Source organism: Pocillopora verrucosa, chromosome 10 (genome assembly GCF_036669915.1).
Source record: "Pocillopora verrucosa isolate sample1 chromosome 10, ASM3666991v2, whole genome shotgun sequence".
NCBI classification, from domain to species: Eukaryota; Metazoa; Cnidaria; class Anthozoa; order Scleractinia; family Pocilloporidae; genus Pocillopora; species Pocillopora verrucosa.
In genome coordinates, this window is record NC_089321.1 from 18,535,144 (window position 1) to 18,537,255 (window position 2,112).

Genomic DNA, 2,112 nt, shown 5'->3' on the forward strand with positions numbered 1-2,112 from the left:
GCGGTTTTTAGGTTTCTACAACCGAACATATGTTCGAATTGGACTTCACTCGCTCCTATTACTGTTATGTATGTCACCCAAAAGATGATTCCGTTTGCTTATCGCTAAATTTACGCTGTTTTAGTTTCATCTCACTGAAGACTAAGTTTCCTGCTTCTATGCAGCTAAATTACGTCCCTTTTAGATTTATCCCACTAAAAACGTTTCTCCGCTTGTTTGCCACTGAACTGAGTTGTTTTTAGCTTTATCACGGCCAGAAAAGGTTTTCCGCCCTTTTTGTGCTATCACCCTATTTAACCTTCAAAGGTAACTGGTGTAGCGGAGAAGACAATCCAAACGCAGAATATAAATCACGATTTTATCCAATGAAGTAAGTAATCAAAATTACAGACGAAAATAAGGAGATCAGTGTGAAATCACAGAAGAAGAGGGCGAAGGAAGATTGTAGACAGCGTAGTTATGATTAATGGTAATGTAGCTGAATTTGTGTGGTTCGAATTGAAGGAAGCAGAAACTAAACTAGGAGAGTATTCCTCAGAAATGTAACACTAGCCTTATTAACCATGAAGCGATTATAGAGTGAACTGAAAGCAAGAAATAACTCAATGTAGGTATGAAAAAAAAGGAAACATCTTAAATGCGAAATAAAGAAGAACTTATCTTCGTCTGGCTCCTAATGATTGTACACAAATCGCCGATAGCGGATCGTACGTGAATAGCAGACAAAATTAGTGGTGTTGACAGCAACTTATGGCGATGAAATATGAAATATAATATCTGGTACATGTGCCAGTACATGAAACTGATTGAAAAAATACTTAGTAAATAATAATCATTATCCAACGAAGAAATAATAGACCGTAACAAACCTAACAGAAAAGTACAGAGGTTACGCGTTTCGAAACTAACATTCCGGCCCCTTTAAAGGCTTGAAGAACTCATTGCCTTTGACTAATCATAACCCGTGGTTTAAAACGCTTTGGACCAAAAAACAAAACTAAATGTCAATAAAATAAGATATAAGATCAGTTCTCGTTCTCAGGAGATCACTGTTCAGGAGGCTGCCAACAGCACGATCTTGCCGATGTGACGCACAAAAGCCGAAGATTTCGTTCTGAGCTTTACACTTCTCAGCAGGCCGTCACTCTGATTGGGGAAAACGTCCAGTATGCGTCCAAGAGGCCAGGAGCTTCTAGAAGTGTTCTCATCCAACGTGAGCACGACATCGCCAACAGCAAATTTACGTGAAATGTGGCTCGATTTCTCCCTTTGTTGGAGTGAGGGAAGGTATTCCCGCGTCCACCGTCACCTAAATATATCAGCCAGGAACTAGACATGTCATCACGTCTGTCGTGAATAGCAGTCCTCTTTGGGGAAGATACCTGGAAGACGGGCAGGTCCCGAGCAGAGGAGTAGAAGATGGTTCAGAATCAAGGCCTCGGGATCTCTGGGGTCGTCCGACACTTTAGTTAGGGGGCGCCCATTTATAATAGCCTCTACTTCCCACAAGATTGTGGCAAGACTTTCTTCATCCAAGGGTTGCTTATTAAGGAGAGCCTTCGTAACTTTACATACTGTGCGAATACAGCGTTCCCACACTCCTCCATGGTGTGAGGCAGAGGATGGGCTGGAGATCCACCTCATGTTCTTCTGGAGAAGGAATGCATGAACCATCTCTTGATTCCGTTGAGGAATCGCCTCTTGCAAGTCCTTTTGACCCTTTACAAAATTGCCCTCATTGTCAGACGTGATCTGTTTTGGTTTTCCCCTTCTTGCGATGAATCGTCTTAATGGATTTAGGATGGAGTCTGTATCTAGGGTGTGGACAATTTCAAGGTGAATTACTCGAACCGTCATGCAGGTGAATAATACGCCATACTTCTTAGTGGTACTCCTGGCTCTTTGCACTACTAAGGACCAAAAAACAGTCCACGCCCACGTAATTGAATGGAGGTTCAGAAGGGATCACTCGATCTGCAGGTAGGCAAGCCATTTTCTGTTGGCCTGCTGTAGCTTTTTTTTTCCTGCAATAAACATAGGAGCGTAGGATGCGTCGCAGCAAAGTTCTTGCGTGTACTATCCAGAGCTTCTCCCTAATTAAGGAAAGAGTGT

At 42.4% G+C, this 2,112-nt stretch overlaps 1 protein-coding gene across 1 annotated transcript; it reads right to left on the reverse strand.

Annotated features, from left to right (window-relative positions):
* Nucleotides 1-1,341: 1,341 nt before the first annotated feature.
* On the reverse strand, nt 1,342-1,857 carry LOC131787060 (uncharacterized). Its single transcript, XM_059104127.1, has one exon. It carries the CDS (start codon nt 1,855-1,857, stop codon nt 1,342-1,344), a length of 516 nt encoding a protein of 171 aa, XP_058960110.1.
* Nucleotides 1,858-2,112: the final 255 nt, after the last annotated feature.

Excerpts from the sequence above, each read along its gene's own strand:
- LOC131787060 (XM_059104127.1), bottom strand. The coding sequence starts at position 1,857 with ATGACGGTTCGAGTAATTCACCTTGAAATTGTCCACACCCTAGATACA.